Consider the following 14,475-nt stretch of genomic DNA (forward strand, 5'->3'; position numbering starts at 1 on the left):
CAGCCTGGAGGGCATCCTTGGAGGGCATCCTCGAGGGCATCCTTGAGGGCATCCTGGGGCCTGACGAGGCATCTTGTCCTTCCTGTCGTGCCCCCCTAGGCCAACCTGCCCCTGCTGCAGCGCGAGCTCCTGCACTGCGCCAGGCTGGCCAAGCAGAACCCTGCCCAGTACCTCGCCCAGCATGAACAGCTGCTTCTGGATGCCAGCACCACCTCACCTGTTGACTCCTCAGAGCTGCTTCTCGACGTGAACGAAAACGGGAAGAGGCGAACTCCAGACAGGTGAGGGGGCAGGGTGGCCGCATCCCGCACACCCGTGTCCCAGGACGGGCTGCGGGGCATCACTCATGGCTGCCCCCTTCGCTGGGAAGAGGGCGGCGAGCTAGAGTGGCCGCTGGTGGGGGGAGGGGGTGGTTGGTCAGCGACGCCCATCGGGGGCTCGAGTGCTGCCTCATCTTTGGGCCCATTTTTGATACTCAAGGAAATGGTGAGGTTGGGTGATTGTCACGTGGGCCAAGTGCCACGGGCACGTCTCAGGCTCAGAGTCGCCACTGAAATCTTCCTACTTACATAGACTTCAAATCCAGCCACACAGGGATCCTTTGGCCTTCGAAAGTTTGCTGTTTCAACTTGGCTTAGAGCATGATTTTACTTTGTTTGGTTTTGTACATTGGGAGGGTCACACCTGGATACTCAGGGCTTGTTCCTGGATGCGTGCGCAGGGCTGACTCCTGGCTCTGTGCTCAGGGCTTGCTCCTGGTGGGCTCCATGGACCATATATAGTGCCAGGTATCAAAACCGGATCCGCCTCATGCAAGGCAAGCACCTGCCTGCTGTACTGTCTCTCCAGCCCCTCAAGGCAGGATTTTAAAACCCAGGGTTCCTGTGTCACTCAAAAATGAGGTGGTAGCTCTTTCATTTGGATTTTTATGACCCAAGGAAACAATCTAAGTACCCAGCTTATCTCAGTAAAGATAAGAGTTAAGTGATGGGGCTGGCTAGTAGATGGCATTTGGCAGATAAATTTTAGTAGCCACATTTATTCTAATAGTCACTCTGTTCTCAGGCTGATACTTCTATTTGTGTGTGTTTGGGGTGGGGCGGGTAAGGCATGGGGGGTGTCTTCCTGCTTGCACTCCCCCTTTCCCCACTGCCATACTCAGGGACTGTTGCTGGCTCAACTCAAGAGTGACCCCTGGCAGTACCCGGGCACTGTAAGTGATGCTGAGTATTCCAAGTAGGGCTGCCGTCATGTCTGATGCTTCAAGCTGATATTTTGAAAAATATCAGCTTAAAACCCTTAAAACCCATAATGGAGTTTCTCACAGTGTGTTCTTCAAACTTTCTTACAATAATTTCCCTGAATTCTTTATCTTTTTTAATTATTTTCTAATGTGGAAATGCAAACGCTTATTGGCAGTATTTTGTGTAATATCTTGAAGATATGGCCAATCTTAAAAATGGTGCAGTATTCAAAGCTTTATTTGTCTCATTTGTCCCTTTTTCTGGTTTTCCGTTATCTGTTACTGGGTGAATGTAACCACCCTGCAGAATCAACTGACAGGATTATGTTGCAAATTCATAGGCACTTACAAATCTTGGAGCTGGTCAGAGGCATCTCTGTGACTGACTTTGCTACCTTTAAATCTATTATAAGCAGCTTCCCAAATAAATATGCTATTTAAAGCCAGCCAGTTTACATGCAGTTATTACACAATCTTCTGTTAAGCAGGTTTTTTTCTTGTTATAATCTCTGACTTTGTTTCCTCCCTCTTGATATAGGACCACTAATAGTTTAAAATCCTGAAGCAAAGTTTAAAAATTTCTTTAACTTTTGCCACACTGTAGAACCACCACTACTTGTCGAGGAAGATTCTACATTTTTGAGTTGTGCAAATCACATTTCTTTGGTTAGATTTCAGCATTTAGCACATTAACTTTGAAAGGGAATTCTTGAATCCAGGTGTCCAGTTTCACATTCACATGATGCAGAAAACCAAGACTCGGTCCAGGCTAGCTGATCCCTCTGTATGTTCCCCTCTGCTGCTAATCCATTCACTCTGCAGGAAATCAGAACAGTATGCACAGTTATGGAGAAATTTCAGCTTCCTTTTGACAGGCAAAGTGATAATGGAGCTAGGGAAACTAATTGAAAAATTGGGAAGAAGAGCATCTATTTGGGTTGGAAGAGGGCAACAAGGACAAAGTTTTAATATTTGATGATAGCTGTAAAGATGATCCTCTAGGGAAAACTGGAAATCACTTCTGGACCTAACTGCAAAGTAATCAGAACAGACCCAAGGAAAACGTGTCCTGCGTTTCTCTATACCCCTGGCCTTTTCTTCCCTGTTTCTTCTCTAGTGTTTTGGGGTTTTTTTTTGGTTTTTGTTTGTTTGTTTTGTTTGAATTGCTTTGGACAATGCTGATCTGGTATTGATTTGGAAGCTCCATAATTAAATTGCACAGATATGCAGCATTTTTGTTTGGATGACCAGTGGTTGTGTGTGCTTTCTTGTTTGCACTTGATCAAATAGAGTTCTCCTTAAAAAGGGGCTGGAGTGATAGCACAGTGGGTAGGGTGTTTGCCTTGCACGCGGCCGACCCGGGTTCTAATCCCAGCATCCCATATGGTCCCCTGAGCACCGCCAGGGGTAATTCCTGAGTGAAGAGCCAGGAGTAACCCCTGTGCATCGCCGGGTGTGACCCAAAAACCAAAAACCAAAAAAAAAAAAAAAAAGGTCGCCTGTCTTGGGGCTGGAGTGATAGCAGAGCGGGTAGGGCATTTGCCTTGCACAACGCAGACCTGGGTTTGATTCCCAGCATTCCATGTGGTCCCCTGAGCACCGCCAGGAGTAATCCCTGAGTGCATGAAGCAGGAGTAACTCCTGAGCATGGCCGGGTGTGACCCAAAAAGCAAAAAAAAAAAAAAAAAAGTCGCCTGTCTTGGTCTTCCTTTGACTCTAACAGGCAAGTTACTGGAGTCAGAATTCAAACAGTTGCTCTTGGAGAGAACGTTCTTTTTCAGGTGGAACCCTGAGGTGTGTGTTATAATGGAAAGATGGCAAGTGTATTTCTTTAGAATTAGGAGGCAGGGTAAGGAAAGTTGTGTAAATACTTTTGTATCTAGTGGGAATATGATCAGAGCCAAGAAAATAGGGGCCTCTGCAATATTTTTAAAATATATTTTCTGCATCTTGTTTGCATATGCATTTTTCTCCTCTGGTTATTTATCTGTGTACCCATATCTTATATATGAAATTTTATAGAGCACAGAGCTGTCTGACAGCAGAGCTGCTGCTGCTGCTTCTTCTTTCTTTCTTTCTTTCTTTTTTTTTTTTTTTTGTTTTACTGAACGTTTTGTTGGTGCATATGGTCTGACACGGATGAGCTGCCACGGTGAGATTTTGGAGTCTATTAAACTGGCTCATTAAAAAGATCAATCTGTTTCTGTAATAACACTGGGAACCATCCGTCACTGAAAGAGGGAAAAACTGACACCTGAGGAGAAAACACATTTTGGTAATTTGTTCTTGACATGTCACGAACAATAGAGCGTTCTATATTTTGTTTACAACTTTGGGGGCTTAAATTCGATGACGATTTGCTGATTGAATCTGCTAAGTAGCATTCATCATTCTCCCAGGGAAGGAGTTGGGCAAATGTATCCTTCTTGCCCTTAAATATGATTTTCACTAGTTATGTGGTTCCCCCCACCCCTTTCCTTTAAAAAAATTCATTATTATTTGCAGAGAAACAAATATTCTGGGCAAGTCTGTGAATTATCTCCCCTCCTCCTGTTGTCCCCCCCCCCCCCCCGCCCCAGAACAGTGATATTTATTCTACTCTTCAAATTAGTTCTGAGGTGAATCCCTCAGCAACTAGACCAAATTTGTGGGATTGTGGCAGAGTATTGTAGAATCCAAGTTTGGAGTAGTTGCTTCCTGTGTCCCAGAAGCAGGAAAATAAGAGAATTCTGACTTGTTACTTATTAGCAGGTAATCATTTGCTCTTTATTTTCCCATTTTGTGAAGAAAGAGGCAGAAAGGGGCATTCAGCCTTATTTGGGAATCAGCTTAAATGAGAAGTGAGCTCCGGGAAGGCTGCGGACAGGACTTCAGAGCTTTTGACTCTGCCCATACCTAGACAGCACTGCACTTCTTGGAGACTGCAGAATGCTTGAAAATTGTTGAGGGAACAAAAGTTGTGGCGGCTGGCTTCTTTTCTCCTAGCTTTGATAGCACAGCTCCGTGTTATGATCTGTCTCTCATGTTGTATTTCCCCTGTGAAGCTGCCTTTCTGACTCTGAAAATGTTTCTTGCTTTGGAAATCAAGCTGAATCATTGGTTTCTGTCTGGGTAACGCTGCCCACCCACTATTTCCAAATGGTTGGTATTAAGTGCTTCATACATACATATACTCATGCACACATACATGTGGTCTCATTATTTCGAATCACTCTGTTTAATGCATTTTTATTACAAAAGCCACACATAGCTTTATAATTATGCATTTCCTCCTCAAGATAATTAAGCATTTTTCTAAAAGCTTTTGCTTAAGCTTTAGAATTATGTAATTTATCAACAAAAAGGAATCTTATGGTTCCATTAAGCCAAACCTATTTATGTTTGAAAAACTAAAGCTAAAGAACTTCACTGCGGGCTAGAGCGTGTGTACAGTGGGTCAGGCAATTGCCTTGCATGTGGCTGACCCAGGTTTCATCCTTGGCACCCCGTATGGTCCCCTGAGCACTTCCAGGAGTGACCCCTGAGCACAGAGCCAGGAGTAAGCCCTGAGCACTGCAGGGTGTGACCCCCAACAAAGCAAACTTGGCTGAAGTCACAAAGCTTCCTAGTGGAGAAACCAGCATTTTTACATACCTGGAATCTTGAACTGGCACACAAGTGTATTTTTCGGTGTAGAGTTTAAATAAGGAAAGCTCAACTAAAAATTGGTTTATCCGCCTACGCCTTTCCTCATCTTTTGCTTTACTATAATTGCTCAAGTGGGTAAATGCAGTAGTGCTAGATTCTGGGATTTCATGAGTCTTTTTAATTTGGTTTGGTATTGATTTGTCATTGCTTTACAGCATTGTGGAATTGGAGGGGTTAGCGAGACGTCTCTGTATGGGTCTGATTCTCGACGCTCCCACCTGCCCAACTCACTTACCCATTCCCCTGCCACCTAGTTTTCACCAGCTAGGTTTTTTTTTAATTACAAAAAAATAATTTTTTATATAAAGGGCTGGAGCGATAGCATAGGGGTAGGGCTTTTGCCTTGCACGCGGCCGACCCGGGTTCGATTCCTCCACCCCTCTCAGAGAGCCCGGCAAGCTACCGAGAGTATTGCGCCCGCACGGCAGAGCCTGGCAAGCTCCCCATGGCATATTTGATATGCCAAAAGTAGTAACAACAAGTCTCACAATGGAGACGTTACTGGTGCCCGCTCGAGCAAATCGATGAGCAATGGGATGACAGTGATACAGTGATTTTTATAAAGTTGTTCACAGTAATTTATTACGTTCAGTCTTCCATCATCAACCCTGCCACCATCATGCCTCCCTACCACCATTATTTCCAATTTTCCCAACCACCATCCAAGCTTCCCCCAATAGTATCTTCTCCATGATTTATTTTGTATTGCTTGTTATAATTAATTTGCTAGACGTGATCAAAAAAATTTTCCTTCAAAGAAAGTGTGTGAAGATTGTTGTATCTCACCCTGGAGCCATTAAGCTCTTGTATAAGAGATTATTAACATGTTGTTACAGGTTAAGTCTTGCACACCATCTGTTTTTTTTCATCAAGTCTTTTTTCAATGACGAAAAGATCGAGGTCAGTCTGGTATCCTGGCTTAAAGAATACGCTAGAAGATGCTGAAGGCTTGATGGTCAGAAGGGTTGGGTTCACTCCATGAACTTGCCAGCTGTATTTCTTCCTGCTCTCCTACACCCTACTCAGGCTGAAATTTTTTCATCCCTCATTTGTAATCTGAGATTGACTGCTCTGCTCCTTTAAAAAAAACAACTGTATTTTTTTTTCAGGGCGGGGGTGTGAGGGGGACATCGCTGGTAGTGTTCAGGGCTTACTCTGAGGGATTACTTCTGGTCATCTCAAAGGACCATAGGTGATGCCGGGGTTCGAAGCCAGGTGGGCCATGTACAAGGCAAGTGCCTTATCCTCGAATATTATCTCTCTGACCTTCTGGTACTGATATGCCATGGCTTTATTCAGACTTCACAGGCTAGAGCAGAATCTACTATTTGAATGAATATTTATATTCACATAAATATTTATGTGATTACTATTTACAGAGCATTTAAAATGTGTTGGTCCTGTGCTAAATAATTTGCATACTGACGCAGAGCACTTACTCCCTGACTAGAGGTGTAGGCACGCTGGATAATGTGTCTGAGTCCACGAGGCTTCCAAGAGGTACCGGTGATACTCTGCTGAGAGTATCACCTTTTGCAAGTCTTGATTCTCTACCACCAACTCTGAGTGACCCCGCTTTGAAATAAAAGTGTTTTGATTACTTTATTGATTGCTGAATATTTGTTAGTCTCTTTTGCATACATTCTTCAGATACTTGTCCTAGGAACTCTGAGAGTCATCCACGCCCGATGCCCATTTTGCAGATGAAAACACTGAGGCCAACAGAAGTGAGAAGTCTCCTGGGTTTTTATAGTCAGCAAATAGCAGAAACTTGAAACCAGCTTACATGTGGGAGTGACCTTTTCTCTCCTGATACTATTTTAACCATGTTTTTATGGCATGAGTTCAAGGTGAGAAATATAGAGGTCTTATATTTACAGTTAATTTACAGGTACAAGATATTTTGGCTGCACACTGCCCCCAAAGAATTTAAACTGTTACTAAATGATAACCGTAGGGAGGTGTTGGGAAGGGGGCAGGACATCATGTTTAACTCATTTTGGAATTTCCGCTAGAGGCAGGATAGTGAGTACATTTTCCGGCCATCTGAAAAACAAACAAACGAAAAACGCAAAGTGAAACATCACACAGACAGAGAGATGCACAACACTTACACTCCCCACACGTAACCATAAAATACTACTTGAGGGGCTGGAGAGAGTACAGTGGGTAGGGCATTTGCCTTGCACGCGGCTGACCGGGTTCAATTCCCAGCATCCCATAGGGTCCCCTTGAGCATCGCCAGGAGTAATTCCTAAGTGCAGAGCCAGGAGGAACCCCTGTGCAATGCCAGGTGTGACCCAAAAAGAAAAAAAAAATACTACTCAAATAAACAAACCACAAAACATAGAGAAAATCTAAGATAAAATAATACCCTTCCCCACCTCCCTAGCCCCCCATGTCTCAGCCATAAAACACTGCTTGAATAAACAGATCCATAAAATGAAACCTGATGCACATATTTCCAGTAGTATACAGTGGTTTCTTTCCCAGAGTCCTCGGTTTCTTGCTCACTCTCTTGCTTTTCTGTTTTAAAATATTTATCTGTAAGGCCAGGGCAGTAGCTCGGTGGTAGAGCACTTGGCCTTGCATGTGTGAGCTCCAGCGTTTGATTCTTGACAAACATTCTGAAATGCACCTGTGAAATACCAAGAGAAATATTTTGAAATGAATCTGTGAAATGCCTCCAAGAATAAGAATGGGCCCAAATAGCCCAGGAACCAACTATCACGGCTTGATCTACTGACCAGAATGAAAGCTCTGATAAAAAGTCTAGGTGTCGGACCAGTGGCCGACAGCACACAGAGTTGAAATCCTACTGTTGGGGTGGCCAGGAGCTGCCAAGGCGAGGCTCTCTCCAGGGGAGCAGCCCTTCGGCTCCATGAACCTCCCTGGAACCCGGGTCCTGGAACTGTGCATGGAGTCGTGAACGCTGATTGCTGTAGTTTCTGCTCAGGACCTGAGGGCCTATGTCAGCGTTGCTGATGAAGCAATTGAGTGCGATTTAGAGGCCAATTTGATGGTCTCGTGCCTTCCATCCTTCTGTTCTTCTCCCACCAAGTTAGCCTGCTTCTTCCAGGATGATAGAAAAACTCAGAAACCACTGAGGACTGCCGTGAAGGATTTGGTTGCATTTTATTTGTGTTTTTTTTTTTTATGTGTGTGTGTGTGTGTGTGTGTGTGTGTGTGTGTGTGTTTCTTTTTGGTTCACACCTGGCGATGCACAGGGGTTACTCCTGGCTTTGCACTCAGGAATTACTCCAGGCGGTGCTCAGGGGACCCTATGGGATGCTGGGAATTGAACCTGGGTCGGCCTCGTGCAAGGCAAATGACCTACCTGCTGTGCTATCGCTTCAGCCCCTTGGCTGCATTTTATAAGGCAACAGGGAACCTGTGACCCACTTCGCTCCAGATACGCGCCTCAGAGCTAGCGGAAAGCTGTGGAATCCGTACTAGATTCCCCCAGCTCACCCAGGTCCTGAAGAGGCCTTGGACTAAACTATGCTGTGGAAAGCTTGACAGAGTGGGCAGCTCCCCTTCTGCCCAGCTTTCTCATCCAGGCTGGTCCTTCCATGAAAGACTTGAGTGCAATTCTTACCGGGATGAAAGTTGTATTTCATGCTAACTTCGAGTTTTTGGGGTCTTCTTAATAGAATTGTCACTCCCAAGGTATCATGTCTAATCTTCTAAAGCAAACGAACTAATCAGTCAGCTGTGACTGTGTCACGGAATCACCACTGGCCATGTACGGCTGAGATGCTGACAATGAAGGCCAGTGGCGAGATGCTTAGAGAGAGACTAACTGGAGGGCTTGGTTTGGAGAAGAAAGTTAGTTATGCAGTCATTTCTGAGGGTTTTTTTTTTTGCTTTTTGGGTCACACCCAGCAATGCACAGGGGTTACTCCTGGCTCTGCACTCAGGAATTACCCCTGGCCGTGCTCAGGGGACCATATGGGATGCTGGGAATCGAACCTGGGTTGGCCGCATGCAAGGCAAACTCCCTACCTGCTGTGCTATCGCTCCAGTCCCCACTTCTGAGTTTTAACTGGGGTGGCTGGGTAGACGGTGACAAATTGACAATATAGGGCATAGCATGAGGTCAGTTTGGTCATGTTCTGTTTTTAAGTCCCTGTGGAAACGTGGACAAGAGAGGACCTAAGGTATACCATTTTGGTTTTGGAATTTGGATGGACTCAAATTTTTAAGTTTTTTTTCTTGTCATCATCAAGTTGCCTGTGCCATACAAATTTGCTTTCCTAGCACTCAGTTCTGATATTCATCCTGTCCCCACTTACATTTTACTTATTTTTAAGTTTCTGGGCCCTAGCCAGCAGTGGTCAGGACTTACTCCTGGCTCTGCACTCAGGGGTCATTCCTGGTGAGGCTCAGGAGCACAGGTCAGCCGCGTGCAGGGCGAGTGCCCTACCTTCTGCACTGTAGTTCTAGCCAGCAGTTATTTTTTTTCATTATTTAAAAAAAAAAATTACAGCATGCATCTCGCACCCTGAGCGAGCCCTCTAACCATTATTAACTTAGTGATCCCTCCTGTAGCCCAGCTGCCGTCTCCCCAAGCACGTGAGATCAGCTTCCAAGCCATGGAGTGATCCACCTGGCCCTTATCTCTGCTGTCCTTAGGTGTTAGTCTCCTGTTACGTTCCTTTATATCCCACAAATGAGTGCAGTCATTCTATGCCTTTCCCTCTCTCTCTGACTCATTTCTGTTAGCATGACACTCTCCATGTCCATCCACTTCTATGCAGATTTCATGATTTCATCTTTTCTAACAAACTGCATAGGTGGAGGGATGGGTAATCGATCATCGCATGACTGAAACGTAATCATGAAAGTTTGTCAGTCTGTAACTGTATCTTAGAGTGATTCATTAATAAGAATAACAATAGGGGCTGAAGTGATAGTACAGCGGGTAGGGCATTTGCCCTGCATGCGGTCAACCTGGGTTCGATTCCCGGCATCCCGAGCACTGCCAGGAGTGCTTCCTGAGTGCAGAGCCAGGAGTCAGCCCTGAGCATTGCTGGGTGTGACCCCAAAAGCCAAAAATAAAAAATAAATAAATAATAAAAAAGAGGTTTTGATAAAAAATTTATGCACTATGTTTTACTGGCTGTTTACCATAGGTTTCAGATTTCTAGTGTTTATCCTCATCCCTCCACCACTAACCCCAACTTCCATTCCCTCCATCCTGATTTCCTGTCAAATCCATTTTAAGTGGTTTAGATGCCTCACACCACATAGGGGCCCAAGGCCTTTGACCTTTGTCCCCTGTTCCATAGGAGGCAATATAGCTGTAGGTGTTTCTAGCAAGTACAGGACCAGTGGCAAGTCCTTAAACGTGTTAACTTCTGGGGATGTGCATTCTTTGAGTTGGTTTGGTCTTGTCAGTAGACATGGGTAACTTCAGGAAGCACCAGGGAAACCTCTCTGTTATATTCCTGGGGCCATAACGGCAATGTGTAAATGTTTGAATGCTTTGCTGTCAAAATATAACTCCTGTGAGCTTTATGCAGTCAGTAGCTAAGGCAGTGGTGGACAAGACAGCAGGAGCCTGATAGAAATGTTAGGATGGACATTGTCTTGCAACAGAGGACATTGTTGTCCTTGTTTTAGAGAGAAGATGACTTTTGTGCCCCACCCTCTGCATAATAATAGAATCAAGCAGGCTCAGTAATGTCTCCATTCATCCTAGCCCTGAGATTTGAGAAGCCTCTCTCCAGTGTGGCCTTCCCAAAGATGCCACATTGGAGGCTCTTTCAGGGTCAGCAGAATGAGATCCAGCTTGTTACTACTGGCTTTAGCATATGAATACACCATGAGAAGCTTACAAGGCTGTCCCATGTGGGCAGGAAACTCTCAGGCTTGCTAGTTTCTCCCAGAGGGAGAAGTATGTTATAAGATATCAATATCGCTTCTGGAAGCTTGCTTTTAAGTCTCTGGATGTTGGCCGTTGATGGGATTACACACACCTGGGTTCCTCTGCCGGTATCTTCATGCGTGAGGCTTGTCCGAACATGTGGAGAGGGGCCTTGAGCATGGCTGTGGCTATGCTCCGGTGGTCATCGGCCGCTGGGAGCTCTGCTCGGGGCGGGGAGGGAAGCTGGAACCCTGATCACCGAAATATTTTTTTCCAGAGGACAGATAAGTCAGTAAAGATATGACATCTGATCACCGAGAATTCGAACAATTTTTCTAATAGTGTATGTTCTTATAGACAAAATTAGTAAGTTGGAAGCAGTTCGACGCAGTAGAATCTATGATGTTTAGCTTTTAACAAGTGTCCCAAGGGCTACTATTGAGTTGTTAGAAGCTCTTTTTACATGTTCACATTAAAAACCAACTGCATTTCTGAGAAAGGAGCGGAGCAGCTTCCTTCTGACCAGAGTGTTGGTTGACTTAGGTATAGTTTGGCCAGGGGATCCTCAGTCAGTGTTGAATCTGACATTTATGGATTAAGCATGATTGCATTCCAGAGTTTTCAGACTAGCAGGGGCCTTCAAAATCAGCTGGTCCAGGGGTTTTCCAACTTAACAGCTGTTTTCTTTTACAATGAACCCTCAGTGGAACCCGAATTTGTAAACCAGATCCTAATAAATGGGTTTCTGTGGCCCTCTGAGTCATGACTGTCTGGAGGAAAAGTTCATTGCCTGCAGAATCCCTTGAGCACTTCAAGTGGCACAGCTTGAAGAGCACTGATCTAGTCCAACCCTTTCATTTTACAGTTGAGCAAACAGGTCCAGAGAGGTTAAGTGGCTTGCCCAAAGTCACAGAGCTAGTCGTGGAAGAGCCAGGCCTAGATCTCAGGGCTCTTGGGTCTCAGTCCAGTGCTCTTTCTACCACACCACACTGCCACTACGGTAGGTGCTGGGTCAGCACTCTGTTCATCACTGCTAATAGTCTTCGGTCTGGTCTTTTCCAAGCGATTTATGCTGGTAATGTGCATTGAATGTTGACGTGTCTTATTCAGAAATGTATAGGATTTGAAAATACAGGTTCAAATGATGTAGATCCACTCTTACAAGATCAATCGATTTCCTCTCACTTAAAAAATAATTGTAAAGCTGTGCATTTAGGTAATGTCTGAGTGATAGCAACATTTCAGTCGGATACCAATGATCAATAGGTATGGAGTCAGTGTGTTTCGGTGCAGACATGCCGTACTTCGTGAGAGGAAGTTTAGAAGCTTCTGACCCCATTCCTGTGGGGACCACGCCCTGCCATCAGCTCTGATCTCCGCCTGTCCCTGCACTCCTTTCCAGCATGTCCTGGGCACACATTTATGTCACATTCTGTTCTGCAGGTTTCCACAGTTCTCCGTGTGCCAGTACCTTCTGTCTTTAGCAGAGGAGATCTGCTAAGGCAGAAAATCCTTATTTAGTTCCTCGGGTCGGAGAGTCCTTAGGTACCGCTGCAGAGGATGTGGGTGGGTATTCCTTCTGGAAGTCAAGTGTGGTCACGGCCTGCCCATCTTACTGAAGTGTCTTATAGCGGTCTCTCACCCGAGATCTCTGGAACGCGCTTCCTCAACATTCAGTCTTTCAGTGAGATGCTTCGGCTGCAGCTTGAATACTCACAGCGATCTTCTCCTGTGGTGGATTTTTCTTTCTTGTTTTTTACCAGTGCTGGTAATCGAACCCAAGGCCTCCAGTATGCCAGGGGCAAGCACTGCACCACTGATTTCCCTTTCCTGACCCAAGATGCTGTGTCTGGTTTCAGCTCACTCTGTGTAGCGGCTGGTGACCTGAGATAATGTCACACTCCCAGATGTTGCATAGCCTCAGTGCATGAGTGTGGCTTGGTTAGTGCTTTAGCTCTTTCCACAATGGCGGAAATGTTCTCTGGACAGTCCTGACCATGGCACGTGGCCAGGGGTCACAATTGAGCACTGGACTGAGGCTGTTACTACTGAAGAACTAACTTGGAAACTTGATTTAATTCTAATGACCTTATGCATAGAGTTGAATAACCACATGTGGCTGTATTAGCAGACAACACATCCGTGGATGTTCTCACATGAAAGGTAGAATGCCAGGTTGAAGGATGGAATTGATGACCCCGAATAATTTGAGAGTAGTAATTCTGGGCTATCTGTTGGGCCTTTTTTTTTTTTTTCCTTTTTGTGTCACACTTGGTGATGCTCAGGGGTTGCTTGCTCCTGGCTTTGCACTCAGGAATCACTCCTGGCGGTGCTCAGGGGACCATACGGGATGCTGGGAATTGAACCTGGGTTGGCCACGTGCAAGGTGAATGCCCTACCTGCTGTGCTATTGCTCCAGCCCCCATTGTTGAGCCTTTCTTAAGATAAATAAATAAACAAATAAATAAAACAAAAAACAAGATCAGTGCTAGAGTAATTTGCTCAGAAGTGAATATTTTCCTTTAGACAACAATGGATTTTTGCTTCCTGTTGTTCTTCTTGTTAATGTGATTGTTTCGGGGTCGGGAAACCAGACTTAGCACTGCTCAGGAGTTACTCCTGATTGTGTGCTCAGGGGTCCGTATGCAGTGCTGCGGTTTGAATGGCAATTGGCTGCATCCCAGGTGGGATCTCACTGTACGGTCTTTCCAGCCCCTGGACAGACATGATACCTACAGAGACATTGGTGTTTCCTCTCACTTATGACCAAACCTTGTGAGTTTTCGGTGGACAAGGTGTTGGCTTCCTTCATGAGAAGGGGAATGTTTTCTTCTGTGTGTGGTCTTGTGTTTGATTAAACTGCAGGATGGGTCGGAGCAAATTCTCTCAGGTCTCCTGGGAAGATGAGTTTAAAAAAATAGCTGGTAAAATAAGGGCATAGAATCCGTTTCTATGGCGAGTTCCAAAGCAAATATCTGAAATGTGCTGGTTTCCGAGTACATGATCAAGCAACCTCTTTCTCTCCCCCTCCCCGCAGAACCAAAGAAAACGGCTTTGACAGAGAGCCTTTGCACTCAGAACATCCAAGCAAGCGACCGTGCACTATCAGCCCAGGCCAGCGGTACAGTCCAAATAACGGCTTGTCCTACCAGCCCAACGGCCTGCCTCACCCCACCCCCCCTCCACCTCAGCATTACCGTTTGGATGATATGGCCATTGCCCACCACTACAGGGACTCCTACCGACACCCCAGCCACAGAGACCTCAGGGACAGAAACAGACCTCTGGGTAAGCCCACCACGCGCCCCCTGCTCCCGGGACTGGGAGCCTCACTGCGAGACTCGAGCGTCAACTCTCTAAGGGGGTCAGCATTCTCTTTCTCTGTTTCTGTCCTCATGAGAAAACTTGGGTCACTGTTCGGATGCTCTTTAACTCTCCTCTCGAATCATTCCTGGGATTCTTTTTGGCGCCAGGTTAAGGATTTTCGGAGAGGGGCATCTGAATTCACGGACGCGCAGCCTATTAACCGACACAATGTGAATTTTGGTTCAATTATGTGTAATGTGAGATTTTTCTGTGTAGACTGCCTGCCATGAGCGACTTGAGGAAGTTTCTTGGACTTGTTATGTCATTTTCTTTTAGACAGTCACACAGTTCATTTGGATTTTTCCAGTCT

General features: G+C 45.4%; 1 protein-coding gene across 1 annotated transcript in view; it reads left to right on the plus strand.

The window, feature by feature from the left end:
• RUNX1T1 (RUNX1 partner transcriptional co-repressor 1) overlaps positions 1–14,475 on the plus strand; it is a 171,725-nt gene that overhangs the window by 110,503 nt on the left and 46,747 nt on the right. Inside the window, 2 exon segments of the mRNA XM_055124995.1 lie at positions 100–281; positions 13,837–14,087. Of these exon segments, the coding sequence (XP_054980970.1) occupies positions 100–281; positions 13,837–14,087 (433 nt within the window).

This window comes from Sorex araneus, chromosome 2 (assembly GCF_027595985.1).
Source record: "Sorex araneus isolate mSorAra2 chromosome 2, mSorAra2.pri, whole genome shotgun sequence".
Taxonomy (NCBI): Eukaryota; Metazoa; Chordata; class Mammalia; order Eulipotyphla; family Soricidae; genus Sorex; species Sorex araneus.